Genomic DNA, 27164 nt, shown 5'->3' on the forward strand with positions numbered 1-27164 from the left:
CACAATAAAATAATGCAATTCTTGATTGCAACAGTCTTCTCTTCAGAGGTCCATAGCTCATCTGTATGGTATTCTTCTAGTAAGCCCAAGTTGGTTTAGCATTTATATAGTACAGAGGTGCACAAATAATTCTCAAATAATACAGTATGTTAAATATATGAATGTGTTCCTTGAGTCATATTATAACTAGTCCTCATTTACAGTAACTCATTATAACATGATGATGGTTTACATTTTAAAAGGTTAAACATTAGGCAGGGACATATAAACACTGCAGGGACTGATAAACACTGTAGAGAAGATAATTGGAACTCCCCTCTTTCTAGGACATTGCGAACACTTTACCTTTCCATCAGTTCCTGGTCAGTGACTGTTAAACCCTCTGCCCTCATGGAGGTGCTATAGTTCAATCAACCAGAACCCCAGACTCATAAACGGTGATTGTGCCCTTAAAGGCACTTATCATTGTTAATCATTTATCTAATTTGGAACAATTGTGGTGTTTGGATTTGTGTGTTATAGGTGGATATTGTGCCTTTTATGGATATTGTGTATAATTTATGAACTTATAATCAACTAACGTTTGTTGCATTTTAAAAAGAATGACAATAAAGGCTTCAATAAAAACATAAGGGGATTCACATAAGGAAAATACAGTTCAGCTCATAAGTGTCATACATTATTATAAAAAACTTCTAGGCTTCTTACAGGTTGATAAGAGTAAGGAAGTGGTTGGAGCATTACAGCAAAAAAAAGAATTGGAACGAAAAGCAGCCTGGCATGTCTGGGTGTGTGCTGGGACACAAATAGAAGTACCTTGTTTTGCTTTCGTTACATTTGTTTAGGCAGTGGAAACGATGGACGGCTCTATGACGGAGAACGAATGTCCGGTGTGTAAAGACACTATCAAGGGCCCATCAGAGACAACGCAGTGCTGTAAGAAAGTGTGAGTAAAAAGATCATTTCAACTTCAATCCACTTCAGATCGTTTTGACATGCTGGCATGACGTCCTGGCTCTGTGGTTGCGTCGTCGTGAGTAATAGCTCTGCAGCTGACAAGGCAGATTTAATAATAAAGTTTTTGGTCTTCTTAAGAAAGTATTTATGCAATTATTTAAATGTTTCACTGTTGTGGAATCTGTAAAGGTGTGTTTCCTATGCCACGTTACATCAGAAAACATTTGTATTATTAATTTGCTTTTCGTTTTTCTTTTTATAAATTTGTCTTTTGACTAAACCGTGCTTTTATATGTTACTATTTAGTAGGAAGAATACAAAATATTCTAACTAGAAGAAACTTTCTGTATGTGGAGAACTTTGGATATCTCTTCTCATAAATACTCACCACTGTTCTGGGAAGTCTGAAAGTCAGGGAAATTCCATGATGACTAGTCAGTTCAGTCATCAAAGTGAAACACAACTGAAATTATTATACACAGTATTAATAGTAGTATTTTAAAATAATCCAGCAAATGCTCTGTAGAGGTTGAAATAATTTTGAAAGGGCGTCATATTCTGTGTTTGTATATCTATATGTTTATTTTGGTCTCTCTCTCTCTCTCTCTCTCTCTCTCTCTCTCTCTCTCTCTCTCTCTCTCTCTCTCTCTCTCTCCCTCTCTAGGTTTTGTCAGTCTTGTCTAACAGAGTCAACTAGAATAAGACTTCACTGCCCTTACTGTCGGAATCCAATAGCATCTACAGGAGACAGTGGTTCCACTGGTCTAATTGGGGTGAGAGTAATACCATTAAAAACTTCAGACCGGCGTTATAGATCAGAAAAGCTGGGAATGTTTCTATTGGAATTCAATTGAGGTTCAATAGAAATTGTTTATATTCATTTATAATTTATCAATGAATGTGTTTTGTGCATGCATTAAAATATGCTCTGGTTTTTCCTTCAGACTGCCAGAGTACCAAGGTTCCAGGTACCGAGGCTGATTGGTATTGATACCGATTTCAGGACTACACGACATGTTTCCTCCAATATACAGCAGTGAGTCAGCAGAATTGGATCCACAGAAGCGTGTTCAAATTCTAATGCTCTAGAAATGAAACTGTGTGTTTGTTTTTTTGGAGTACACACTATTTTTTGTCTTTTCTTTGTTTATATATTTGTGTATTTTGCATCCAACCACAGACTTCTTCGCCTGCTCCAAGATGTCCAGACCCATCAATCTGCATCATCCTCGGCCTTAAACGGGGGTCCACCCAGTCAGCGGTCTCCGTCACCTGAGCCTGCAGTCCGTCTCGGTGCTCCTGCTGGAGCCCAGAGGCCAACCCCCAGACCTCGGCTCCACAGGAATGTGGTGATGCCTAGCAGAACAGCCCTGCCCCCTGCCACCCCAGTCCTCCCAGCCCAAAGGCCCTTGTCTTTGGCAATGAACCACACCTCCTTTGCACCTCTTGCGTCAGATGAGGAAATGTAAGTTCACTGTTTGTAATGCCTGTGGCAACCAGTCAGACAAGAAAGATAGTTCTGTCTAGAGCAGAAGTGTGTTCTTATGAAACAGTAAGATACAGTATGTTACCCCCACAGGGGCTGGGCACGTGAAATTGTTCTCATGGAAAGTGCACAAAGACAACTTTCAGGGTAAAAACTCTTATGTATAATATTGCATATGTACACACACACACACACACAAATTACAAATACATCTACATTTGTCTTTTATTTTGTCTTATATTTCTAAATGCATCCTGTCTGTGTTTGTGTCCAGCTCCACTTTAGTGAGAACGTTTCAGTGTCCGTACTGTCAGCAGGGTGGACTGGATGACCTGGACCTGCGGGATCACTGCAATGCCAACCATCTCACTGACCCCACACCTGTGGTCAGTAACAGCTATATCACACACTGTATTGATCTATCTTGCCATAATCTGCAGTGCGTACAGGGCTTACAGAGTCTAATGAATATTTTGATTGTAATTTTGATGTATGTATAAAGTGACTGAAGTCCAATAGTCTATACGTGCTCTCTGGCGCCCCCTAGGTGTGTCCTGTGTGTGTGTCATTGCCTCACGGTGACCAGCACTACTACAGCAGAAACTTCGTTGGCCATCTCAATCTGCGCCACTGCTACTACATTGCGGATGTAACTGTAAGCTGTGACTGCTCATACTCCACAAACATGCATTCATACACTACTGCTCAAAAGTCCATACACTGCCGCTCAAAACTTTGGGATCACTTGCAAATTTGCCTTTTTCTTCCAAAGAAAAACACGCTTTCTTGCAACCCACAAGCAGGGTTGTCCATTACACAACTGACTTAAATGCACTAGATGATTTTTAAAGAATGAACATTTTCACATTAAGGCCTGTTTTTGTATAGAGGCCCATTTTATATACTGATAAGGGAAAAATAAATGGAGCATGATATTCTAGGGTTGATTAGTTACTACAGCACCAGCTGCTGTTGAATCTCTTACAGGCTCAAAGTGGCCGGAAGGAAAGAACTTTCTTTAGAGACCCGTTGGTCCATTGTTGTGCTAACAAAGTGGAAATATTACCATGCTGTTAGCTACACTGAAGCTCACACTGTCTCTAACAAGGACAGGTAAAGGTGGGGGATCCCCGATAAATATCTTAGAGTGTGCAGTTTGGGATAAAGATGCCTCTCAGTCTTTTAACTGACATGCACACTAAATGCAGCCCGTCAAACACGAGTATCAGCCACAAGAGGTGACTTCAGAATGTTGGACTTCATGGCAGACTTGACAAGACAAGCCACACCTCACCCTACCAGATGAAGAAAAGACTGCAATGGTCCAAAGAGAAAAGACATTGGACACTGGAAGATTGGAAGAAGGTGTTGTGGACTGATAAGTCCAAGCTTCAGGTCTTTGGATCAAACAGGACATTTGTGAGGTGCAGGATCAATGAAAAGATGAAAGACAGATGCGTGATGCCATCTGTCACGCGCGGTGGAGGCAGTGTGATGGTCTGGGGAACCTTTGGAGGTGGTAAAGTAGGAGATTCATATAGAGGGGATGGGATCTTGATGGAGGAAATCTACTACAGGATTTTGCAATGCCCTGTGGACAAGGCTTGATTGGGGCCAATTTCATCCTGCAACAGGATAATGACCTCAAACATACCTACAAAATGTGTCAGCAATATTTAAAACATAAGGAGTCAGCAGATGACTGTAATGGAGAGGCCTGCACAGTCTCCGGATCTGAACCCTGTTGAGCTGATGTGGAAGCAGCGGGACCGTATGGTACGGAGGAGGACTGCATCGACTGCAACGCCCCATGATGTGGGAGATGCTCCAGGAAGCATGGGCTGAAATCAGATGAGATTACCTCCACAAATAGACAGCTGGAATGCCTAGGGTATGCCAGGCTGCAGCTGCTATAAAAATTATTATTTTTTCCAGTCATTGTTTGCATTAGAATCAATATTTCTTACTTTGACAATGTCTGCTATATTTGCTATATTTTCTAATCTCACTCGTGTTTCCAAATGTGACCCCAAACATGAGTGGTAGTGTAGGCCTATACAGAAAATATATATGAAACACACACACACACACACACACACACACACACACACACACACACACAGTATATTAAGTGTCTGTTCTTTTTCTGTTTGACAGAACATCCAGCAGAGTGATGACATTAACATGCAGGCCGCAATACTGATGTCACTGGCACCATCCACATAGTGTGACTGTAGAACTCCGCATGACTCCTGATGCTTCACACACAGTCCACGTTACGGCCAATGCTGTCTCGGAGATGTTTTGTGCTCTTTCTTTTTGCTTTAGTTTTATTTGCGGGTCGTCCAGAAGATGGCGTTGTGACTAGACTGGCTGGGTTGTCACACATAATTGCATTGCAGATGATGGGTTAGTTATGTTGGCTTAAGCCCACCCATAAGCCATTGCTCCAATATTTTTTTGGATTAGTATATGTATCTATATTACATAAAATGACAAACAATTGAAGCTTTATTTTCAAACAAATGAAGTTTATTTATGCTGCAAAGTTTCCGAGTCTCTTTTTTACGGAGTGAGCTCTTGTTCTAGCGCTTTAAGAATGTGTACAATAAAGTTGCAAAGGTGGATAATGATGGGTTAATGAAAAGTTAAACAAAACAATACAATAACAGTTTTTCAGATTTTTCAGTAATTAAATATTTACTAGAATCAGAAATCAGTAATACTATCACTGAAATCACAATTTTAGTGAGGTTTTTGTATAACCCTGTATTTTGTGGGGGTTTTGTCAAGTAACCTTTTCTTTCACACCTTTTCTATCACACCTGCATTTATTGTCATTTCTGGGTCATTATATCAGATACATTTGCACATTTTCTAATAATTGTAGGTAGGCTTTTGAGAATACACTATGATACACTGCTCAGATGTTTTATTCTGTAAAAAAAAAGTGCAATAAAAGTGTTTCAAAAGTGAATGCATCTGTAAATGTATTCCTCAACAGTATTAGTCTAATCCATGCTGGAAGTCATGACTACACTGACAGCATTAACAGTATCGTTAAGCAATATCACACGTTGCATCAATCCAACCTCCTTATCACAGTCAGCCTGGCCCATTTTCTTCCTAATCATATTTTTACATGAACTCAAAAGTGCAGTGATTGTATATTAGAGATCACAAAAGCAGATAAACATTCCAACCAATAGGGAATGAGAACTCAAACTATGGCTTCTACGGTTCACATCTCCTTCTTTACGTGTTAAGTGCAGAGAGCCTGTGTTTGGTGAGTCTAAATTCATTCATTATTAGTAGTTAGTATGTAGTGGTTTTTAAGAGAAGCTGGCTTCTACCTGGTTTTTACCTTTGCTGTTCAGATTGTACAAGTACAAGATGAAATGCTTTCTTGCCCAGGGCCCAGTGTTAAAGCACCGGAAAACCAGAGCGGCGGCAGCGTAACGCAGCGTAAACGCAGACGCGCCACCTTCACAGGCAAGGAAAAACATAGAGATAACATTGGGAGGAGACAAAAAAATATGACCACAGATTATTCTCGCGAACAGGACAACAGTCTGTGTGCATGCAAAAAAAAATGTTGATGTTGTAACATCAATGAGAGATCACGTAATGACCAGAATAGGTATGAGCATTACTTGCCAACCACAATGCCATACGACCTTGAAGACAGGTAAGAACTTAAAGATTAAACTGAAAGAAAGGAAATGGCAAGCAAAGAAAATGTTAATGTACTTTCAGACAGAAGTTATATTGCCTTCTTAGCCCTTAAACTATATCCTTTAGCCTGTGGTCCTTCCCTGATAACTAATCTCTCTGCTCTGACTGTAGCCAAGCAAAGAAGTGGCTGTATCTGATATGTTTTCTTTATTTGTTTATAAAGCCATTGCACCAGCACTTTGGTCTTTATGATAGTTAGATATTTTTTGATACTTCACACCATAAAGGCCAATGAGACCAAATGAGATTAGGATATCACTGAAAAATCACTGCAATAAAAATTCTTAATTACAGAACTTTTAAAACCTCTTGAACATCCTGAATCTTTGAATCTCTTTGAACTTCAGAACCCCACTGAATGTATGATTTAAATATCTAAAAACGGGATTTATCTTCTGAAAACACACACACTCTCTCTCTCTCTCTCCATATATATATCACATAGATGCAGGTTTATTTATGTATTTTAGCACAGTCACAGAGAACCATGGAGAGCAGACTTACTCAGAGTCGACTATTATACTAATATATTATATATATATATAATATATATATATATATATAATATATATATACTGCAGTTCTACCTCCACAACACTGGGGGTGCTGATGACCATCTATAGGTCTGTTCCAGTCCAAGTAACGCAAAGAAAGCGAATCACATCAAAATAATAACAATAATGGTTTTTGCATCAGTTACAATTTTTGTGGTTTATAGGTACACCATAAGTATTATGGGTCATGCATCCTTTTCAGTATAGCTGGCCTTAGAAGCTCCTGGAAGCTTCATCATGTGACAAGTTACTGTTATGTGAAATTCACACTATGGCCTGACTCTATATTATTAACTCTATAGCAGAATCAAATAGGCTCACATTCATTTCACCAACACCTCGAAGTTGTAGCTGCCCCTCTTGGCTAGACTCTTGTACTTTAACAGTCACAGACACACAGGCTGTAAACACTGGGCCAGACTTTATTGGCTTTGATCAATGCTGCTTGGGTGACTTTTGGATCCTGCGTGGCACACATCTGCTCCATTTCCCAGAGGTGTCTTGGTACAGACTCATCCAAACACCAGCCAATTAAGATTATATCAAGCACTAGTGTAAAACACATAGAAATGTCACATTATACCAAGAGTTGTTAGGGTATGAATGGTCTGAAAATACCAGTCCAAAAGATTTCATGTTGAAATCATCATTTCATGTTTTTTTATGTCTGGAATTGCTTCTGCTTTCCAGCATGTGCTTCATTATCTTGCCACTAGATGGCAGCCTTATCCAATATTTGCACCCATGCACCGAGTGAATCTCAAAATTGACTTTCCATAAGCTTCAAAGAAATCAGAAAGTTTTCTCAACATTGGGAATATGCGCTGGTTGGGCTATATATAATCTGTATTCACAGAATCAGTTGCAAGATCTTGCACTCTAAATGACAAACTTTCTTCTCAACATTTGACAATTTCAAAAGATCATTCATGTAAAAAAAAAACAAAACAAATAAAAACACAAAACAAAAAAGTGTATATGCTCAAACAGTTTATTAGTGACAACGACAGAACAGGACACACAATGACCAACACACACAAGCAATGCCTAGTGCTCCACTCATCATGTATAATCAGATGAGGAAGACCACATCCTCGGACACCATGACCTGGTTGTCATTTTGCATCAGCTCCAGTAGCTGGTTCACTTCCTGCTGGTCAAACTCCTCAAGCTGACCCTTGTTAATGTGGGTAAGCAGGTCAGGAATCGCCACCGACTGAGACCGGGTGACCTTAAACACCTTCAGCAGGGCCACCTTAAACACCTTCAGTCTTAAAAGGGGTGCAGAGAGGCGAGGTCTTTAGATACAACATTTATATAGTAAATAACACTGAAAATGGAGACAGAGGGAGGAGAGGGGGAGGAAGGAGAGAGAGAGAGAGAGAGAGAGAGAGGGGGGGGGGGGGAGGAGAGAGAGAGAGATTGAGTGTGGTGGAGGGACAGTGGAGATCAGTTTAAGGCTGCACCTGTCCTGGTTGATCTCCACCTTCCTCCGAGACCCTGATCTGGTCTTCTGACTTGGCTGAGCTGAACAGAGTTGAGAGAAATCAATTGTGATCAGTTTTAGAAAACACGAAAGATGACAAAGCAAAAAAAAAAAAAATAATAATAAAAATAAGTAATACCGAACTGGAGGGCACGTAGACGTCGACAGTACTACAGCCGTCCTAGTACAGCACTGGACTTACTGTTCTCATCTTCTGTGAAGTCATACGGATCCTCAGAGCCGTCCACCTCCATCGCCGTGTCCTCGTGTTCTTTAGAAACACGAGAACGTTTCCTACAGATGACACCAAATAGGTCAGCACGTCTCCTCAGATTCAAGTCACTAATATTTACTTTCCACGTGGAACCTCCATCATGCTGTATTCAACTGCAGTTTCAGACCGCACGGTTCTCTGGCTCTGGGTCTCCTGGTTCTGGGTATCCTCCATGTCCTCTACACCATCCTCAGGAAGCTTCCGCTTCTTGTCCTTTTCCAGAACCTTTTTAAAAATCAGGCACAACACACACACACACACACACACACACACACACACAAACACACACGTATTGACACCTGCTACATTTAAATCTTAGTCAGTCTCCCAGAGTGCCTCAGTCTATCAGTCTGGTGTTAAGCCGATTTCCATGGCGACCTTTTTGAAGTAGGCGAACTGCATGAGTTCCAGGGCGGCCGCTGCGTCTCCCAGTTCGGTGCTTTTGCTCATGCGTGCCTTGGCGTGGGCAGTGGCCAGCCTGATCATGGTCTCCAGGGCCCTGGCCGTCACGGGCATGGTCTGGAAGCCATGCCACATCAAGAACATGACATCGTAGTTCACCAAAATGGGGTTCAACAAAACATCTGGAGCACAAATATATCAGATAGGCAAGTAGTTAGAAGACTAGATCCTGGACACAGACCCTTGCCGAGTCGCTGTTGACCTGGTCATGACTTCGGAGTTTGGAGTACTCCTCTGCTATGTAGTCGGAAGCCTCTTGGGTCAGAACTGGCTTCACCATCTTAGCTACATGGATGTATTTCCTGATGAACTCTTTTGTAAGAACCTTCTCTCTAGAGCAAGGGAATGATTCAATTAAAAGCATGCACACACGCACACACACACACAGCGTAGTGATCCAAGTCTACCTTTTCTTCTTGTGTCCATGCAGGATGTTGTCCTTCTTCTCGTAGATCTGCAGCTCATGGTCCGCTGTCTCACGGGAGTTCGGGTCTTCCGTGGCAAACACATCAACCGTGCTTCCCAGAGGCATTGCTGTTGGGACACATTCACAGAAGACGGAGAGAAAAAGGACCCGTTAATGGGCCCAATTATGAGCAGTGCTGTACAGAATTTCATGTACAGAACATGAAAAAAATCTAAATTCAGTTGAATTTGGAATGGGAAATAGTGAAATAGGAATGAGATTATCTGACAAAAGAACTGAAAATGTTTAGCTGCGATATTCTACTCCCGTCACTAGAGGGCAGTCTCACCTGCTCCTTCCTGCTCCCCTGGGGGTCGGTATCTGTGCATGCGCAAAACATGCTCTGAAATCTCCCGGTCACTGTCTGCATCCATCTGGTCCAGGACGATGAAGAGCAGATCAAACCGGGACAGTAAGGAGTCTTGCAGCCCGATGTTCTCCATAGGGGTCTTATACTGGTCGTACTGGTGGGGGAGAAGAGTGAAGTCAACTGGGAACATCCATCTAGTGCAAAGCAATGGAGGGGGATTTTAAAAAGCATTCAAAAAGGGGGTTTGAAAATAATGACCATTTTTGCCAAACTCCGCACAGTAGGGTACAAAAAGTGACCGAGTACATACATTAACCTTCAATGTACGGCAGAACACAGACACACACAAAAGGTTAGTTCATGTGGAACATTTTGCACCTCAGGTACCTAAACCATCGCACAACCCATGTGACTAATCACTCCGGCGTAACTAATCGCAACAGGATCAGAGTCAATGATTCAAAAGAGCACTTAGTGAGTCAATGAATCAAGCAAGTACTGTGGATCCCAGAGCAACTGAAATGTACAAAAATCAAGCCAGCCAGTCAGCTCATTCATAATAGTAAGGGAAGGCTTAAAATAATGTATTAATACCACTGAACTTTTCTCCATTATTTCTCCTACATGGTGCCAGACTACAGATGTGCCATGTAGTTTAAACTGCAAAACCTTTTTACACACTACCATGTACAAGCAGATGAGTTCTCCATTTTCCTGTTGGAGCACATCAAGTCATCAAAAACTTAAACCTAAACTTATCATAGCTTGCCAGAGGCTGTGGTCAGTTTGCCCTGCAGGGGACAGGTCTTACCCTTCCGTACACTGGGTTAGCAGCAGCCAGCACACTGCAGCGAGCGTTTAGTCTGGCCTGGAGACCAGCTTTCGCGATCGTCACTCTTCCCTGCTCCATCACCTCGTGGATGGCCGTGCGATCCATGTCGGACATCTTGTCGAACTCATCGATGCACACCACCCCTCGGTCAGCGAGGACCATGGCCCCCGCCTCCAGCCGGCGCTCTCCTAGGAGCAACATGGACCAAGGCAGACGGACGTGAATGCACAAGAGACACGACACACGACTAGCTTCCAGAACAACTCCGAACACGTAGAACACAGCTATGCATGGACGGCTGTTGCTTTTATCATTAGAATGGCAGGAAACTGTATGCACTGCATGTTAATCACCCGTTTCCTGATCGGTAGTAACGGCAGCGGTAAGGCCGACCCCAGACGACCCCCGTCCAGTGGTAGGGATGGCCCTCGGGGCGGTGAACAAAACGTACCTCAACAACTGGGATTTTGCTACCGATGGATCACCTATAAAATGAGATGGCAGCAGCAGTCAGCTGTGCAACTCTAAACCCTCAAATCTCTTAAACAATCAAGGATTATTCAGAAGCAACATGTCTGCGTGGTTTAGGATCAGAGGGACTCCAGATGGATGGCTAACCTATGAGAAGAATGTTGATATCTCCTCTAATGCGAGTGCCATTCTCCAGGTTGGTCTCATTTCCTCCAAGCAGCAGACAGAGTATGGCCTTCTTTATGTACTCATGGCCATGGATACTAGGAGCTAGGGATCGGCTCAGGTGTTCAAACACGTCCTGAAACACACAGGTCTGCATGAAGCTCTGAAACAAATGAGTTAAAGATCTTTCCCACCATCTCCCACTTACTTTAGAATGGGTTTTGCAGAACTTCTTGATCTTGGCCACATCATCTCCAGAAAACGTAGGAATAATTTCTTTACTCATTAGCTTCACATTATTGGCTAGCAGGATGGTTCTGCACAAAAACACAGCGTGGCACACAATAGCAACAGAACACATCGGCATCAGCAGAAGCAATAGGGTAACCACATACCTGAAGGTTCCTGAGGTGAAGCCCCCTTGTTTGGCAGGTAAACAGCGGTACACACCAATCAACTGTATGCGGTCTCCTGGCTTGACCTTGTCTACAAGGTCATCACTAGCGATGATGTCGACAGAGCGGGGGAGCTGACCGGCAGGGGCCTTCTCTGGCATTTCCTGGATGGTCAGAGTCTGGTGGTCTTTGTAGCAGCACAGCCCAAACTCCGTCTCCAATGGATTGTTCTCCTCATCCTACACACAAACAGTCTTAGCCCAATAAACGGATAAGGATAAGAACTATAAAGCATACACGATGCTTTACAATTCAGAAGACGGCCCAGTCCACCACCTACGTCAAATGCAAAAGCACAAACCTTGGTAGGGTAGATGGCACTGGAAGGAAAAGCATCCAGAGACGTGAGATCGGTGTATCTCCTCTCCAGGGTTTTTTTGGTTGCTGGACAGTAGTGAACACTGCGCATAATCTTTGGCCTGACCAGTGAACCTGAAAGGTCAACACGCAGGTAAAACTGCACTTCTATTAAGATGCTTTTATTTAAATGTACGAGATTTAGAGTCTTTACTCCAAATCAGACAGTAACTTCTGCTTAAGATGCAAAAACAAAAGGCAGAAATCACTTACACTTGGTCACAATGCCCTCAACACAAACAAGATTTCCCAGAAACCGAGCACTGAGGGTACGAGGAGACACGTGCTTATTCCCAAAGCTGCCCTCAAACCCAACATGGAACTCGTCAAACTGTTTGCCATAGGTCGCGTCGATGGAAGCCACCATGTCTTTCAGAGCTCGCTCAAATGCCACCAGCTCACTGAAAGCATTCTTTAGGAGTCTGTCATAAACCAATAGGAACATGTACAATAAGTCCAAGCTAGAATATCAGTCATATAAATACAAAAGGCTTGAAGAGATCAGACTCTTAAAACACTCCCATTCACTTCACACACAGCAGGTTAAATCTCACTGACTGGTCTACGTTCACAATCACTCAGACAGGGTCACCAACTCTCTGGCTCTTTTTTCGTTTTTCCGCCGCAGGTCGTTTACGTTGACGATGAGGCGAGACTGGCCCTCTGACACCATGTTTCGGACCTTCTCATGGTACACACCCTGGTCTTGCTGGCAAAACACAGTTAACACTCAGTCAGACATGGTTTAATGGGAGATGTTTGAACAGCACCCTTTTCTTATTCACCACACAAAAGATGTAGATGATAAATACATTTTAAAAAGAAATCTGAACTGGTCTAATGAAGATTAAAGGTAGAGTCTTAAAACGAGAGAGGAGGGGTGAAGATATTTGGAGCTCACATCATCATCCAGAAAATCCAGGAATTCTCTCTGTGCTTCTCGAAGCTCAAGGTCCTCAAAACCACCATCCATACTCCCAACACAGCAACTTAGGAGAGGGTTATTAAACTACAACAGCTTCAAATGTACTCACATCATGACTAGTTCAAGTTTGTTCAATCCAGAGAGACAATCAGCCGTAACACATACATTTTTATGATTGGACTGAACAGCCATAAAAAAAACTATTAGAAAACATTTTACTTTGTTTTTTTAAGTATAGATAATATGACAATATAAAAAGCAAATACAAGAGTAAAGCACAGCATGTAATTTTACCCAGATTTATCAAACTTCAAAATAACAAGAGATTATACATGCAAGGAACTTTCTTTCTTCTCACCTCCAGACTGCAGTGCAAACGTAAGACCCCCTTGGTGTGAAACACCGCCAAGTCGACACACTTTCATAAAAATATTGCAAGTATTTAGTACTTGCTTTGACAGTCCCGCATTAGCCAGAGAGGCACCACTTCAAGTCACAAGAGGGTGCAGGTCTGGCAGTCACTAATGTTAATTGGTCAATTTCCATAAGGTATTTCCGTGCGTCTAGAGCCCAACTGTCTTGTAAATATTTCATAGATTATGATAAACAACTCGATTATGATAAACAACTGCCCTTCCTGACGAGGAAAACTTTTCAAAGAGAACAAATGTTTTGGTAAATGCGTCCTGAATAAATAATGTCATATAATCACAACTATGTGCTTGTTTACTGGCGGCATGATATTATTTGAAAATGTGAGCGGCAGCCGTCGGTGTTGTAGTTCCACGTATATAGACCATTGACTGTATATAAAAGTCAGTGATATAGACAGACTGTGTTGTAGGTGCCCTCGTCTTAAACGTTAAACATGGACGTTTTCTCCTTTACTACGTTCCAACCCCTCCACAGAAAGAACCATTCTTTCTCTTAGAGGCTCTAATCGCACAAAGCCATCAGCAGAGGACCGGGGCTCTCCTTCCGCCGCTTACGACCGTTCAGGAGTCAGACCGCGCGCGCTCTCGTTAGCGCACCTGCAGGCATATCCCTGCGCGTGCGTTACCGACTACCTGCGCGCTTTCAAGTCAGTCACGTGATCGAAACGACGAGGTAGTCACTTCGAAACTTCATCGAAGGACGCGAAGCCAGATTTCCACCTGCCTCGAAACCGTTTATACCGGCAAAAAGAAACAAATGTGAACGTCCTTAAAGCTCGTAAGTTGTCGTTACCGACTATTACGCCGTGAAATATACTGCGATACACCGTGTGAAGAGATGGTAATGCGTTTTTTGTCATAACTAAGTGGACGAAGTTTTAAGCCGTGGGCGCGTAAGCGCACCTGTGAAGTAGTTAAAATGTTCAATAAGTTGAAGCTCTTGTTTGTGCGAAACAGACGTACACAAGATAATAAATGCAGATGTTTCAATCCAGAATGTGTATCTCACAAATACAAATACACCCCAATTTTATCTATCCGTCATCCTGTCGTTCTTTATTAAGTACGAGCTCAAAGTTCGCGTTTGTAGGCCGACCGGTGAAACGCTGGGCGGTGTAAAATGGAGGCTTGTTGTTGTTTACTGTTAGGCGGTGAAGAATGAGTGACCCGCCCAGACGCCACCGAGGCCAGAGGGACAGGACTGGACACACGGGACACCAGAACCACACACGGGACCACCGGTCAACACCACCGTCAAACCACAGGTGTGTGTACGAAACAACATTCAAAGAGAATCCACAATGCATCCATTAATTCCGAATGAAAATCATTGTAAATAAATGCCCCTGTTCTTTCTCAGGATCAACCCTGCTGATACCGAGACACTTTAAACTATGTTTAAATGATTATACAAACGAAATTTAAATGACCTGTAACATTGTTAAAGTTTGTATTTTTACAAACTCTTTTTTTATTGTTGATGCACCTTAATTATGCAATTAATTTTTACCAGATCATCAAACCAGCGTCACTACTCCAGAAATTCATCATCACATTCCAGAAATATGAGAAGTGTTCCTTCAGAAGTACGGGAGTCCAAATGGACCTACATCTGCTCCAGGAGGGGTGCGTATTTACAAGATAGCAAACATTTCTGACTTTTTTGGGGGGGTCATTTTATTCATCATATTCATTATTGCCTTGCACACTTATTGGTCCTAGACAAAAAATGAAACAAAATATATTTTAGTGTGCTGCAGGGACCTGGGTTTCTGCGGAAATGAAGCTCCACCCCATTACGCACTGTTTTTTCTTTCACTTGAGCTGGTCTGACTGGTTGGACACTTCCAATGCTCTTGTTTACTACAAAGAGTCAGAAATGCTTCTCTCCAAATAATACCCACATATTTAAAATGATTTACTCCAAATTCTCAATTGTCACAAGCATGATCAAAGTACGCTCTTGGATTTATTAATTAAGCATAGGAAATCTTTGTTTAAATGAGCTTGTTGAAATTGTACAGCTCACTGCAGATATGGATTTGCACACAGTCACCAGTTTTCTCTTTTATCTGGTTAATGTGCTCCTTTGCATCCTGTGTATACTGATCTGTTGGTGAATGTGTGTTTGTGTTTGTGTGTTTCAGGTATTGTGCTGATCTGTGCAGTCTTGACCAATTTGTTGGTGCTCTTCTGTGTGGTGGCAGCTCAGGTGACGTTGTCGGGAATGTCGGCAGCGAATTTTGGCGGCAGCTTTGTTGACACTGTGATCCCGTTTGAGGGGGTGGAACTTCAGCAAGTGCGTGAGCTCGACATGCAATTTGGACAAATGAGGGCACCGGGAGTCTACGGGGGCGTGGTGTTCAGCCTCGTTTTTGGTGTAGTCTCACTCTTATTTGTGCTCTCCAACAACAAGCCTGCCTATGCCCTCCCACGGAAGCTTCTGATTGGCCAGTTTGCCTTCCAGGCGATAGGAGCCGTGGTTTACGTAATTGCAGTGGGTTTATATCTGCACTTTGTGATTCAGGTGAACTCGACGGATACGTGTGCAAAGCGTGAACGCCTCTACGCTCGCAACGGATACACCTGGATGAACTGCAGCGTTAGCGGTGCCGATGCTGCTGTCGCGCTGTTTGCGATCATAACCACTTTGTTGTACGTCCTGGGGGCCGTCTTTACTGGCATAACCCTCCGCAATGTCATTCGCTATGAACAGGAGCGTTCCCGCGGCGATGCAGAATTGCCTGCCAAGCACAGTCAGACCAGGAATCCACCCGACCGTTCTGACATGTATATATGAGATATCTGAGCCTCTGAATCCTGAAGGCCAAAAGACAATTAGACTGGATGAATGCTGTCTAAGACGCTTCAGTTTTATACTTTTATAGGTTTATAGGTTTACATTTTTATAACAAGCATGTGAAGCACTCACCAAGCACTTTTCACTTATGTCATCTTTAGTGCACACCTTTTGCATATTGTCAACATGTTGATTAGTTGTGTAGAAGTTACCGAAGAACTGGATCTGACTTCAGCGCTTCGGAACAGCAGTTATATAATCAAGTAGCAGAGCTACAGCAAAAAGACACTGAAAGGTGTTTGTTTAATGTGAGCGGCAGATTAAAGAGGATTTCATGGTGATGTTTATATATTTTCAGTAGCTCCACAAAAGACCTCTGCTTGGTTTATGTTGTCTTATTGTTTTTGACATGTAGGGGGCAGCACATGCATACATTCAGTCAAACTGGTGTTTTAATCACCCCAGCCTGCTTGGTATTGGTTCAGTTGCTTCCATAAAATTGACTTTTTTTTAGGTAAAAATATTACTTAAATATACAAATATAGCCTTCAAATACTTTTTGAGCAATGTAACAATAATGATAATGAAGCATTTCTCTAACAGTTCACATGTGCCATGCAGGTGATGTGCCAGAAAATATTACAGTCCAATGAAAACCAGCTCATTACACTAATATCAAATTACACAAAAATATCATATTTTTAAACAATGATCTTGTTTTTGTGTCCTAATGTACAGATACAGAATGTTTTTAAATCTTAATAAAACCTGTGAGAGTTTTGAACATGTTGTTGTCTGCACACACGTCTTTGTGCCTGGCGGAGCTTCTCGTGTGGGGATGTGCGGAGGTAATCTTTAACTTTATCACCCAGGTGCACTTTGTGCCAAGAAGATGCAGATTTATTCACTGGAACACTGCCATTTATTGCAGAGTGCTTTAAAAATCCAAAGTGGTTACAATACACACTCATCTACTTTTGAAAACTCCTGTGTGCACTTCTATAGGACCAAGGGTTAGGTAGTACCTTAAGGTATAGAGACATGCTCAAGCTGTGCTCCCAAGGTGATTTTTTTTTCTTTATGCTTAATCATTAAGGTACTAGTACTTGTCTGTGATTCATTATTCCCTGTACACACTTGGTCGGTGCTTAATGAGGTTTTCTCAGTTGTGATGTTATCTTGCATTGACTACGGTTAATGAGAGTGTGACTTGGAGAAACTTGCATCTGATCTGGAGGAGGTGTGGTGTGTGTGTTGTGGGCTCCTTTAGTCATGCTTCCCGAGATCAGGAGCTGACAGCAGAAGGACACACACCCGTACGGCACGTCGGCCAAAGGGCATGTGAGCCGCGTGGTGCTGTGCCCAGAACGTTCCCTTTCTCGTATTCCTCTTCCACTTTCTTGCTTTTCTTGCTCATTTCATTTCACAGCAGTACGGCAGAGGACTAAACAGAAACAGATTCTCACAGAACCACGCAGCCTGTCCGCTTAGAATCCAGGTAAAGTAATAATTACACTGATTCTGAGTTGTACTGCTGAAACCTGCCCTCTTGATAAAGTTGCCAAGTTTACCAAAAGCTTTGGATGATAAATGGCTTTATGTGTGAATTTGATTGATTTAAATAGCAACTCCCAACAAATTAAATGCAGCAAATAGAAATCAATATGGTTTTAAAGCTTGTGATTATTAGTAGAATGCTAGCTCAGCACAAAACGTGTTTTGAACGACTTCAGTGACACATGACACACATTTTAAATGCAGACTGAGTTTTTAAAATCTTCTGGTTAGAAAGGAAATGTGGAGAAGTGTTGAGGCCATTGAACTGTGGAGTGGTCCAGTGACAGAGGTGACATGTCTATATTCCTCTTGAGTAGAACAGTTCTGTACGGTCAGTCAAAACAGGGTTGGCATACTGAATGTGTATCACTGTGTTTCATGCCACAGGTCTTATGGCTGTGTGCGATGTTCTCTGCTACATCAAAGATAGAGACATGTGCAAACATTTCAGAGACGTGTGGATTTGAACGTAAAGAACACTTTTAAGATTAATATGTTCTTGAGAAAGGGGGCACCTAGTAGCGGACTATGTAAAGGATGAAGTGAAGGGTGAGGATGAAGCCAGAACTAAACTGGAAGAGCAGTTCAACACAGTAATTCTGACTAAATCCTCCACCTTGTAGCAGCTTATCAGTTGTGGCGGTATGTGACCTATGCTCTGTTGTCTTGTGTTTACATGGTCAACGCATAGCTGATGTTTCAGCGGTGTTTGGTTTAGCCCAGTGTTAACTCTTGTGCTTTGGCACAGTTGCATAGTTCAGTTTCACACAACAAAATTCCCAGATAGGAGTTTTGGTCCGAACACCTGGCTCCAGCCAGTGCAGTCCAGAATAAATGAGGGAAACCTGATGGGTTTCAGAGCAAGCTTGAGTTTACCTGCGTTTAAACATCTGTGATTGGTTGTAAAAATACTACCCCATCCAGATGTAGCGTGGCATTTTTTTGTAACACTGGTGTTATATGGTTTATATGAGGTTCTTTCCACGCTCTCCTCCCGGTCCATCATCCCGATTGATCTCACCATGCCTGCCCATCATTTCTGCTTATGTACAGATCCACTTATGTGACAAGAGCATTGCAAACATGACTGCAGAATTTGATCTGAGCTACGTCACAGAGAGGATCATCACTGTGTCCTTCCACGCAACCTGTCCAGAGCAGATCTACCTGCAACATCTGCAGAACATCATTCAGATGTTGCAGTCCAAACATGCTGACAATTACTTGGTAAAGGGAAAAAACTGATTCATACACTTGCACACGTGTTGTCCTAGACACGTGGGTAGGTACATGAGTGTGGCAATCACAGCACTATTGCAAAATCGTAACATATTGGTCATCTAACATTTAACTATTAGATTATCTAAATCTACCTGGACATTATATGCTCAGATCTGACACGTTTAGCATATTCTTCACTTTTGTAAGGAGGATACCAAATCTACATTTACCAATTAGAGTAAAACTGAAGATTTTGAATAATTTTAGAGCAATTTGAATATTTAAATAATCACATTAATTATTAATGAATAATGTTAAAGTGGCCTATGCTTACAAATCTCCCCTGTGTCGTCATGCCCTTCCTACTGGCAGGTCGTCAACATCTCCGAGCCCAGTGAAGAGCTCAGGCGGATAAGCACCAGGGTAAAGCCCCTTGCTAGTTCATGTTCATTATAGTTCAGAACTCGGTCAAGATGAACCTTAAACCCAAACCCAAACGCTGTTTGTCCCAGTGTGGAGTGTGGCATTGTGTAAGGAGCATCTCTGGTGGGTGGATGTTCCCTCTCAGGTCCTGGATGTCGGCTGGCCCGAGCTCCATGCCCCAGACCTTCACCTGCTGTGCTCCATGTGCAAAAGTGTGGAGACCTGGCTGGATGCCTCCACCGAGCACGTGATGATGCTTCACTGCAGGGTAAACCCTCTGCCCCTTGGACCCTCCTCTTCCTCCACCCTCTCCTCCTCCACCCAGCTGGCACTCACCCCTCATTTATCGCTCCATCCCTCTCCCTTCATATTAGCATTTATATGTTCCTCCAGTGTTCTGGTCAGGCTTTGGTCAGCATTCTGCATTTCAGTTTTCTTCTCCTGATGTGATCACATGAGGGTGTAAGTGACTTCATGGGTCCACCCTACTCCTCTACACACACTCTACCCATCACGTGCCTGATATGTATGGGTGACATGATGAGTTGATGTCTCTCTGTCTAATAGGGTAGTGAGGACCGGATAGGGGTGGTCATTTCATCCTACACCCAACTACCTAGTGTCTCTAACAGGTAAAACTTACTCCACAACAGAAGCATGCTAGTATGTGCATGGGATTTTTTTTCTTCTCAATTGCAGAATTTTTAAGCAGCATGACATTGACCACATAGTTCAAGTCTCTGAGCGGGTAAGCAATTTGAGCCTGTTTTCCTCCTTTAAAAGAAAAGCGCTTGCACTGCCAGTAGTTTGACCCATGTGTTGATTTCACCGATACGTATGTGTTAATGTGTATCGCAATCACTGGGTTGAGTTATTGGTCATGTCATGAATGAAGATGAAAGAGAAATGATTGGTTGTTAGGCATAAGTCAGAGCTGGCAGGGCACTGGATGAACTTTGAGCTGAAGTTTTGTTTTGCTTGTGGGAGGGATTGTGTTGCCAAGAGACCTGAACCATGCCATTCTGCACAGTGCCAGATTCCTGAATGATCAATAACTCTCTCTCTCTCTCTCTCTCTCTCTCTCTCTCTCTCTCTCTCTCTCTCTCTCTCTCTCAGTGAAGAACAAGCACTAGACTGCTACACCATGAAGAGGTTCTACATTGATAAGATGTCTTCACTCATGACCCCATCTCAGAAAAGGCAAACTTTCCCCTCTTAGCACACATTCTGGCATTTCAGCAGTTGTGCAGTGCTCTGGCGTAATATGAACTAGAAAGGCCCTTCTTTCTGAAAGTCAGGCTTCTAGTTTGGTGCCGGTTAGTCAGTCAGAAGAGCGAAGGGTTGTGAGTGGGAGTGTGTGATCCCTGACGCGTGATCTGATGTCCGATCGGGACTCTACTCTCTACTTCCCTTTTCTCTGAAAGGTGCTAAATCCTCTTCGCTGCTGTTCCTCTCTTCTTCTTTCTTGTGCTTTCCTCAGCCCTCTGATTGGAGCACTGTTCACTCTATTCACTGTTCACTCTATTCACTGTTCACTCTATTCACTGGTGCTGTGTGTATTTCATGGAGTGTGTAAAACATCTGATAACTGCTTTCTTACCTCAATGTTTGCTTTGCTCCTTTTCCAGCTCTCTCTCTCTTTCTCTCTCTCAATCTCCATATCTTCCCTTGTTTTTTTCTTTGTGTTTTTTTAATCCATATAAGGATTTTCTGAGGCCATATACATAAAACTAAAACTAATTCTTTGTTTTTCTTAAGAAGCATCAAATATTTCATTTGAGGATTTTGCAAATCTTTGTGTTGATGTCGTAAGTGTCTGATTCATTGTGGTGTGGGTGGGGAGATTGACAATGCTGTGTGTGGTTCAGGTATGTGCAGATGTTTGGCAGACTCCTGACACGTCAGCTAAAGATAAACTCCTCTCCTCTCCTTTTCCATTGCATCTCTCTACACCACATCCCAAACCTCCATCCCACAGGCAAGAACTCACACACACACACACACACACACACACACACACACACACACACACACACACACACACACACACACACAGTCATACATACTAACACTCCATGTCCACCTCAGACTATTCTGGGATATATTAAATGTGTCTTCTTTTGTTTAATGGTTGTCATTGCATTTGTCCTTTTTAGTGTGTGGACTCTTTATTCGGGTGTACCAAGGGATGCGGTCAGTGTGCACAACAGGAGTCCAGTAAGACTTCATTCATCGTCTCCATCTTCCACTCCACATGGTGATCTGTGGTGATATGACACTGTCATTAAGTGTGCCTGCTCATATGTGTGTGTATCTTTCAGTCAGATCTCTGTAGGCAAGACACACAGAGTTTATTTTGCCCTGGAGCCTCCGCAACTTCTCAAAGGTGACATCATGGTGAGACCGCTAGCTCTGATTGGCTGCTGACATAGACGTAGACGTAGTCCAATTCTGAATGTGCTCCATATCTCCATTTTAATTTGTAGAGTTGTTCATTTTTCTCTTTTGCAGATTGTATGCTATTATATGAACGCAGAAAAGAGGAGCAGAGAGCTTGTGTTTCGCATGCAGTTTCACACAGGCACTCTCCATGGACACCCTTCCATCTTCTATAAAAAGGACCTCGATTATGCAAACAGAGGTACACACCAAGGAGTGAAACATTGAAACTCTACATCTCAAAAGAGCCAAAGATTGACCTGGTCTTTATCTCCATTCCCACTGCAAGCCTATAGCATTCAATTCAGGCTCCAAGGTTATGTGTTCTAACAAAACTTTGCTAGAGGTATTAAATCAAATTAGTGATCCTTAAGATGGCAGAAGAGATCAGGAATTGTGGGCAAGGCAACAAGAACACATTAGTAACAGAAGTGAAAATGACTGATGGCTTTCTCCTTCGCTCCTCCACTTTTACCCCAGATCCCAGATTTCCAGAGAACAGCACGGTGGAGGTAGTGTTCTCAGAAACCATGGCAAGCGTTCCTGCCTTCCCTCAAGGTGTGTTCATGGGGTTTGTACTGTTCTGAAATGAAAGACAATGAAAGAGAGTGTCGTTCACGGGACTTTTGTTTACTCTGGGACTTCCGTGCCCAGTAAAGGCGCGATCTAGTTTAGAGAAAGACAATGAGGGTGAGGAAGAGTGATGAAGAGCAAGCCCTGCTAGCTAATGCAGGAATTACATCACATCAGCTTCTATCAGGAAGATCCTACACGTGCGGATTGTGTCAGGCGTTTCACTTCATAAGATTGGGGCATTAATCTGTTGCTTTTTGCTATTTAAAGGTGGTGCTTGCTGGAAGAACAACTCTGCTGTTGCCATCAACTATGACACTCTGGATCCTCTAATCCACTGGGACTCTTATGACATCCTAACAACAGGAGGTGCCGTAGCCACAGACGCGTCACTCTCTTTAGACCAACACCCATTAGGGTCTTTGGAAGTAAATAAGTGTATTAGCTGTAAACAGACACGCGTGTGTTGTCCCTTTGGTTCCTGTGCACCTCCGAGCGTGATGCCCACCATTACTGGACTCCAGATGTTGTTGTTCAGAAGTGAATATGGTCTCCAGTGTTTTGCGGATGTATACATTGTTTTCTGGCATTGTTTTGTAGACACATGTTTCTGTAGAAGAAGATAGAGACCACATTCTCTTCATAAACAACATACAAACACACGCTCACACACAGACCCACAGGTAATCTCATTCACATGCTTTAAGATAAATGATCTGCCTATAACCCTGTAAAATCCTTGGATCAGATTGCAGTGCAGTTGTGAGATCCCCGCGGGCTATATCACTGGAATGTTTAACACAAAGCTGTGGTTTAAAGGATCATATTATTAAGACACATAACAAAGATATAAACAGAGACTCTTTTGTGTCTCATAGCCCTGTGGCCAAATTAAGATTGCGTGTGTGTGTGGGTCTGGCAAATGCAAGCAGGGATTTTGTAGGTTCCTGCATCCAGGGAAACAGACTGACTGGGCATTTACCCAGTCAGTATGTCTGATCTTCATTAGCTCACATTAGTCACTGAAATCATTAGCAGTTTACATGTTCATGTGAGATCTTGCCCTTGCTGTTGAAAACATGGCACTATGGTAGTAGGCTTCTTGGGATGACCCTTACACTTCACCTACTAATATCCAACAGTAGTAGTACTAACTCGGTCCAGTGGGATGACTTAACATGTACTTAACCTGTCTTTGGCCTGACCTAACCGACTAATCCATACCAAGACCACCTCAGCAGTTAGCAGAGATTTTTTATATAGCCAAGGCGTCACCGTGACTGCCCCCACAGTCGAAACCTTGCGATCGTTGTAAACTTCGCCCATATTGAAGTGACTGTTGAACCGAAGTCCCAGCTTCAAGGAACCCAGCTTAGGACATGCCAATTGTACTCATAATAGTCACTCAAAAGTGCTTAAAACATTCAAATCCATCACACAGCTTCTATTAATGAGGTCTTTCTTGTTTTTACCACAGTGTGCCAACTTCTTCGTCCACTGGCACTTCATGGAGGTCATCGTAGGTGGGGGCCTTGATGGCGCTACTTTGTTGCCTTAACTCAAATCTGACCTTATGAGACTGTTCCACTGAACTGAAGGGAAAACACATTTATTCTAGATGGAAATGTGAATAGGTGAAGGTCTGGAGACTCTGATGTAGCTGTTGGCTCACACTCTCTCTGGAGGAATTGGAGTACTACAGCTCACTAAAGCTCACGTAAGGAGTAACAGAACCTGTGGAGTGGTGATGAGAAGCTTTGATCAGCTCACATGGAGTGTTGCAGGGTCAGTCCCCCATTGGGCCAAAGACCTTCTGCAGTCCAGAGGCTCCATGCGTCTGTATGTGGATGAGAGAGTGTTGCGTTCAGGCTCATTCTAGGGTCTGGACAGAGGAAATGCCAGACCGGATATTTTAAAGCTGGGTGTTTTTCTCTGCCGCTCTTTGAAAAACAAATCCAAACATCAGAGAGAGGGAGAGAGAGGGAGAGAGAGGGAGAGAGAGAGAGAGAGAGAGAGTGAGTGTGTGAGAGTGTGAGAGCAGTGATTTAGGGGTGATGCACATCTGGCTGTGTGATTCAGTTTTGAACTGGCGTGTAATTGCACATGCCTTATGTGAAGAACATGTGAATAGCTTTAACTGAAGGGAGGCAAATCCATACTACATACACAAACATATATAGAATATATATAGAACCGTGTACACACACACGCATATACTGAGCTTGTTATATGCGTGTAGTTTTGTATTTGTATTTTGCAGAAATGTATTTGCATAGGTTTTCATTAAAACTTTTCTTTCAGACAAATCTCACTTTTTCCTCTATCTGTCCCTTTTATCCCTCTATCTGCCTTTTCTTTTCTCACTCTATCTGTCCTTTTGTCTTTGTTTTTTCCTGCCTATCCTGCTGTTTCTCTGTCACTACCTTGCTTCTATTTTTTTCTGTCTTTTCTACACCCCTTTCTCTCCGCCCTCATGTAGCTCCACCTTCGTGTTTACATTCCCCCCACCATATTTGGATAGCTCAAGGTCTCGTGTGTGTGTGTGTGTGTGTGTGTGTGTGCATGCGTGCGTGCGCGCGTGTGTGTGCATGGGTAAAACTCATGTCCTGAGGACTGCTGGCTGCTCCAAAAGGAATAATGTTTCCTTAGCCAGGATCCTCACGTACATCAGGAGAGGCACCACGCAGGGTTACCTGTGAAAAGAGAGAGAGAGAGGGAGAGTGAAACGGGGATAGAGTGAGCGAGAGAGAGAGAGAGAGTGGAGGGAGGCATATTGCAGCAGACTTAAGCAACTGGAAAGTGAGAGAAAGAAAGGGAACAAGAGAGAGAAAAGGAAAGACAACCCAGGGGAGCTGTTATCACCTCATGGTAAAGAATGCAAGCTGCCTGCCTTCGTGAAGCTGTCCTGAGAGAGTGAGAGAGGGGAGAGAGTGAGAGAGTGAGAGAGGGGAGAGAGTGAGAGAGGGGAGAGTCCGAAGGAATGGACACCAAGTGAGGGATCACCGGCAGGATCTCACGGTTAGCACCGACTTTTAAGTTCTTCCCCTCTCTTTTCTGTTTTTTTTCTTCTTTTCCTCACGGTCAGTCACAAAAGACTCCAACTTGACTGCTGCTCCATATGTCATTCTGCTTTCCCTTTCTTTCAATTCTCCTCATTTTCTGTCGCTGAGGGTGAACCAGCCGGTGCCTTTTCTGCCCAGCTCAACCACGTACTGGAGACTGTGTCAGGGAACACAGACAAAGTTGCTTTGTTTTGTTATTACATAACGATGATTTGGGATTTGGGAGAGGAGATGCTTGTTTGGGGCAGTTCGGGCAATAAACAAAACAAAGGAAGTGTGTGCAACTATGCCTCGGATGTTTGTGAGTTGGGAAGGATTTTATATGACCGTTTATGTCTCATTAACTGTGTTTGATGCACAATGTAGTTGACAGCATGTTAAAGGGGACTGATTTTCACTGGGTAATTCGTATGTTTTTGTCAGTGGGGAGGTGAGGCATTTTGACAGAGTTACTGGGAAGCATCAATTTCAGCCAGAGTGATTTATAGTGGTTTACAGAGTTGTGCAGTAAGAGTGATGAACTGAGCTTTGGGTAAGTTAATAAACTGTGGGTATGTGATGTGAGGTATTTAGTTTCATTATCTTCTGTTTTGAAACCGAAATGTATTAATAAGACAATATAATGAGAAGTATGTAGACATCCACATATCACATGTTTTGGTGGGGTGTGACTACTGGGAAGTGGTTAAAAGTGTGGGCACTTGCATATATTAGATTATGTATGATATGAAGAGGTTTGTGTGTGTGTGTGTGCGTGTGTGTGTGCGTGTGTGTGCATGCATCTGTCTCCCGCCAGCCAGCTGTGGGGTTTTATCATGCATTCCTGGTATTTGAATGTCCGTCTCATGGGATTAGTGGTTATGCACTAGGTTTGTGTGTGGTGGTGGTGTTGTTGTTGTTGTGAATTGTCTAGTAGTAAACAGGAGGTGTCGGCCTAGATGGGACTTTAAACGTGTTCGTGTGTGGCAAAGCCCAGTTTAGCCCAGTATAGCCCAGTATGCTCTGTTCAGAAGTCATTACTTTTTCTCCAGTTTGGGGAATCCTCTCATGAGGTGTTATGATCACCAAACGTTGTCCGAGTGAACTGAAGTGAAGGTTGGAAGAGCTTATCAGGAAACAGCCTTTTTAAGGGAAGCCATTAGTTTGAGGTTTGTCCTTCGCAGAGACATTTTAGAGTTTTGTCATTGTATCATATCTGCAGGTTCCCTTTCCTGAAGAACACATGAAGTGAAGCAAAGCATTATTAAATGATTATGATTTTTAAAAAAAGCTGTTAAACCCACCACTGTTAAACCCCCCCGGTCCACTCAGTCAGTTTTCCCCAAAGTCCTTAAATAAATACATAAATAAATCAGGATTATCAGGCAAGATAACACTTATTTGTGGGTCTTTTCATTGATGTTTTAAGTTGCATTTCTCAATACGTTCTTGGCCATATGCTGCACTGGGGTTGTGAGTCCTGACATATGGAAGAGATCGATGAACTGCTGGGCTTGGAATGCAGTTTGGGAGCTGGTTGTAAAACGGGCAGCTCTCCTCGCAGTCAGGAGCCGTCGCCCCGCGCTGTGTGCTATGTCTGATGAAGAACAAACTCCAGCGCCTGCATGTGTCTGTATGACTGTACCGCCTGCATGTAAGATTCTGCTGGTGGTTTCATGCTTAAGACTAGACATGTTCTCAGAAGTGAATGCAGGGTGTGTGTGTGTGTGTGTGTGTGTGT

The 27164-nt window shown here is 42.9% G+C and overlaps 4 protein-coding genes across 13 annotated transcripts in view; 3 read left to right on the forward strand and 1 right to left on the reverse strand.

Moving 5' to 3' along the window:
- Window positions 1-769: 769 nt before the first annotated feature.
- rnf125 (ring finger protein 125, E3 ubiquitin protein ligase) lies at window positions 770-5396 on the forward strand. The gene is made up of 8 exons (XM_077017000.1): window positions 770-946; window positions 1622-1730; window positions 1902-1993; window positions 2138-2422; window positions 2537-2590; window positions 2718-2829; window positions 2991-3098; window positions 4601-5396. The coding sequence occupies exons 1-8, from the start codon at window positions 858-860 to the stop codon at window positions 4667-4669; spliced, it is 918 nt and encodes a 305-aa protein (XP_076873115.1). The 5' UTR covers window positions 770-857; the 3' UTR covers window positions 4670-5396.
- A 2311-nt stretch (window positions 5397-7707) lies between these two features.
- mcm3l (MCM3 minichromosome maintenance deficient 3 (S. cerevisiae), like) lies at window positions 7708-13931 on the reverse strand. Of its 3 annotated transcripts, none has more exons than XM_077017001.1 (18): window positions 13294-13931; window positions 12912-12999; window positions 12648-12719; window positions 12224-12432; window positions 11955-12085; window positions 11594-11832; window positions 11407-11515; window positions 11181-11334; window positions 10916-11047; window positions 10542-10750; window positions 9710-9884; window positions 9362-9488; window positions 9136-9286; window positions 8871-9011; window positions 8620-8717; window positions 8421-8512; window positions 8199-8259; window positions 7708-8003 (listed from the first exon to the last, which is right to left on the reverse strand). In XM_077017001.1, exons 1-18 carry the CDS (start codon window positions 13358-13360, stop codon window positions 7805-7807), a joined length of 2454 nt encoding a protein of 817 aa, XP_076873116.1. In that variant the 5' UTR covers window positions 13361-13931; the 3' UTR covers window positions 7708-7804. The 3 variants fall into 3 exon arrangements, with proteins under 3 accessions (XP_076873116.1, XP_076873118.1, XP_076873117.1); XM_077017003.1 differs by having other exon boundaries at window positions 12912-13019; XM_077017002.1 differs by having other exon boundaries at window positions 12607-12719; window positions 13294-13930.
- Window positions 13853-16457, forward strand: LOC143522970 (MARVEL domain-containing protein 3). Of its 2 annotated transcripts, XM_077017006.1 has the most exons (5): window positions 13853-14147; window positions 14518-14634; window positions 14883-14995; window positions 15517-15668; window positions 15897-16457. In XM_077017006.1, the coding sequence occupies exons 2-5, from the start codon at window positions 14528-14530 to the stop codon at window positions 16167-16169; spliced, it is 645 nt and encodes a 214-aa protein (XP_076873121.1). In that variant the 5' UTR covers window positions 13853-14147; window positions 14518-14527; the 3' UTR covers window positions 16170-16457. The 2 variants fall into 2 exon arrangements, with proteins under 2 accessions (XP_076873121.1, XP_076873119.1); XM_077017004.1 differs by having other exon boundaries at window positions 13871-14147; window positions 15517-16457.
- A 1023-nt stretch (window positions 16458-17480) lies between these two features.
- tns3.2 (tensin 3, tandem duplicate 2) overlaps window positions 17481-27164 on the forward strand; it is a 57112-nt gene continuing 47428 nt past the window's right edge. For 5 of the 7 annotated variants that reach the window (XM_077017012.1, XM_077017008.1, XM_077017009.1 and 2 more), the window contains exons 1-12: window positions 17482-17667; window positions 18780-18953; window positions 19320-19370; window positions 19516-19638; window positions 19938-20002; window positions 20487-20570; window positions 21239-21348; window positions 21527-21587; window positions 21692-21767; window positions 21882-22011; window positions 22290-22367; window positions 22653-22751. In XM_077017012.1, the coding sequence (XP_076873127.1) occupies window positions 18810-18953; window positions 19320-19370; window positions 19516-19638; window positions 19938-20002; window positions 20487-20570; window positions 21239-21348; window positions 21527-21587; window positions 21692-21767; window positions 21882-22011; window positions 22290-22367; window positions 22653-22751 (1021 nt within the window). In that variant the 5' untranslated portion in view covers window positions 17482-17667; window positions 18780-18809. Of the gene's footprint in view, window positions 17668-18779; window positions 18954-19319; window positions 19371-19515; window positions 19639-19937; window positions 20003-20486; window positions 20571-21238; window positions 21349-21526; window positions 21588-21691; window positions 21768-21881; window positions 22012-22289; window positions 22368-22652; window positions 22752-27164 lie in introns of all 7 variants that reach the window. The other 2 variants (XM_077017007.1, XM_077017013.1) reach the window with 2 other exon arrangements.

The sequence above is a fragment of the Brachyhypopomus gauderio genome, chromosome 9 (assembly GCF_052324685.1).
Source record: "Brachyhypopomus gauderio isolate BG-103 chromosome 9, BGAUD_0.2, whole genome shotgun sequence".
In the NCBI taxonomy this organism is placed as follows: Eukaryota; Metazoa; Chordata; class Actinopteri; order Gymnotiformes; family Hypopomidae; genus Brachyhypopomus; species Brachyhypopomus gauderio.